Below are 2735 nucleotides of genomic sequence, written 5' to 3'. Positions count from 1 at the left end.
GGTTGTGAGTGATTTCATTGGTTGAAGGTTCACATGCCCTTAAAGTCTTTTAGCCTAACTGGAGTACTCATGCTCCAAGCTATTAACATGGACTGGCTGTAGATGTTAAATAGAATTCTCCTGTAGGGCACCTGGGTGGCTCAGTCGTTAAGCGTCTGCCTTCAGCTCAGGTCATGATCCCAGGGTCCTGGGATCGAGTCCCACATTGGGCTCCCTGTTCGGCTGGGAGCCTGCTTCTTCCTCTCCCACTCCCCTGCTTGTGTTCCTGCTCTCGCTGTGTCTCTCCCTGTCAAATAAATAAATAAAATCTTTTATAAAAAAAAAGAATTCTCCTTTATACGTGCAACTGATAGTTTTGTTGTTTTCCTTTTGGGGGCTGATAATCCCAATCCCTGATGCAAACATAGTCCATGAGCATGACAACATGCTAAACTGTTTCTTGAATGAATTACAAGTTTGGTTTTGATTTTTGTTATTTTGAATTAAGATTCATCACAGTTTTCTCTTTCCTGTATATTTTCTCCCATATATATCGCTTCCTAAATTGATTCCATTATGATATATTTCAATATTTTACATGTAATTGGTGTATTTTCTCTGTGTAATTTCACTTGGAAGTATTTTCCACTTTTAAATCACTGTTACAGTAGATGTCATTTGTTTCCAACTTTCATGAAATCTTTTTTTCTTCAGAAATTTTCTTAAGACAGTTATTACTTCCTTATGTCTCAAGCTATAAATAAAAGGATTTAGTAAGGTAACTACTATTGTAAACAAAATAGCAGCTGGTATATCTCTATTGCCTTCTTCAAGCAAATTTGGTCTAATGTACATGAAAAAAAGAGATCCATAGAATAATGAAACAGATAAAAAGTGGGATGCACAGGTAGAAAAGGCTTTGACCCTTCCTTCTTTGGATTTCATTTTGAAAGTAGTAAAGAGAATGTGGAAGTAAGATATTAAGACACTGCCTATGGTGAAGACTTGAATTGGACCTGAAAAGATAAATAGTACCAGTTCATTGACATAAGGGTCAACACAGGAGAGTCTGTATAAAGGAAAAATATCACAATAAAAGTGGTTAATGTGATTAGATCCACAGAAAGCTAACCTAAATAGAAGCCCTACGTGAATCATGGAATGCAGATTTCCAGCTATGAAGGCTCCTGTCGTCATCTGAATGCAGAGTTTCTTTGACATCATGATGTGGTACTGCAGTGGGCTGCATATGGCCACATAGTGATCATAGGCCATTGCTGCCAGGAGAAAGCAGCTCGTAGTTTCAACAGTGCAAAGGAAATAAAATTGCGCCATACATTCATAGAGGGAAACCATTCTGTTCTCAGAAAAGAAGTTCCCTAACATCTTAGGAGTGATGGCACAGGCACAGCAAGAATCCACAATAGCCAGGTTGCCCAGAAACATGTACATTGGTGTGTGAAGATGATGCTCTTTTGAAATCAGTATCACCAGGCCAAGATTCCCCACCATGGTAATCAGATAGATGGCAAAGAACACCACCAACAGGAGGCTCTTCAGCTCTGGGTGATCTGTAAATCCTGTGAGGAAAAACTCACTTTTCATGGTATGATTTTCCTCAGCCATTCCTGACTTCTCTGTTGAGAAAAAAATTATGGAGAAATAAGGTACTAATTTGTAATATGCCCAATTTGACTGCTAAGCTAACTGATTCAGAAGGACGAGAAGCATATTATATAAGGCTTTTCATAGGTTGTGTGGGACATGGCACATGCCCAGTTCTGTGGTAGTATCAATCTCCTGAAGCTATTACATGTGTAGCTACTCTTTTAACATTCTTCCAGCATATTTTCAAGAAAAATATCAGATTATATGCACAGGGATGGCTTTTGAGGTCTTAAGAGGAATATTCAGTGCAAAAAACTTCTCTATATGGTTAGGTAAAGCTGATTCATAATTCAAGTGTCAGCAATTAGCATCAGTGTTCCCAAACAATTTCAGTTATTGTATACGTACTGATAAGCAATGATGTTGAGAAAACTATTTCATACACTCATGTTCAAAGCAGCATTATTCACAATAGCGAAAGCTGGAAACAACCTAAATGTCCATTGATGAATGAATGGATGAACAAAATGTGGTATATATGTACAATGAAATATTATTCAACCTTAAAAAGGAATGAAATTCTGACACATGTTAAAACATGGATGAACCTTGAAGATGTTATGTTATGTGAAATAAACTAGACACAAAAGGACAAATATTGTATGATTCCACCTACATGAATTGAAGTCATCAAATTCATAGAGACAAAAAGTAGAATGATAGTTGTCAGCAAGAGGGAGGAAATGGATGGTTATTGTTTAATATGTATGGAGTTTCATTTTGGCATGGTAAAAAAATTCTGGAAATAGTGATGATGGTTACAAAACAATATAAATATACTTAATGTCACTAAACTATATACTAAAATATGGTTAAAATTTTCTTATGTGTATTTTATCACCATAAAAAATTTTTTAAAAGATTATTTTCATTTGCAAATTCTTTTTTTTTTAAGATTTTATTTATTTATTTGATACAGAGAGAGAGAGGGAGAGACCAATCACAAGCATGGGGATAGGGGAGAAGCAGGCTCCCTGCTGAGCAGGGAGCCCGATGTGGGGCCCTATCCTAGGACCTTGGGATCATGACCTGAGCCAAAAGCAGCTGCTTAACCGACTGAGCCACCCAGGTGTCCCTTCATTTGCAAA

General features: G+C 37.0%; 1 protein-coding gene across 1 annotated transcript; it reads right to left on the bottom strand.

Moving 5' to 3' along the window:
• Nucleotides 1-630: 630 nt before the first annotated feature.
• LOC114221082 (olfactory receptor 5K1) lies at nt 631-1617 on the bottom strand. The gene has a single exon (XM_028119204.2). The coding sequence runs from the start codon at nt 1603-1605 to the stop codon at nt 631-633; it is 975 nt and encodes a 324-aa protein (XP_027975005.1). The 5' UTR covers nt 1606-1617.
• Between the last annotated feature and the right edge of the window lie 1118 nt (nt 1618-2735).

Source organism: Eumetopias jubatus, unplaced genomic scaffold (genome assembly GCF_037043125.1).
Source record: "Eumetopias jubatus isolate StellerSeaLion01/CBP00866 unplaced genomic scaffold, mEumJub1_p1.0 scaffold_1, whole genome shotgun sequence".
Classification (NCBI taxonomy): domain Eukaryota; kingdom Metazoa; phylum Chordata; class Mammalia; order Carnivora; family Otariidae; genus Eumetopias; species Eumetopias jubatus.
Note: the sequence above shows the minus strand (reverse complement) of the source record. Positions and strands in the feature narration are given on the sequence as shown.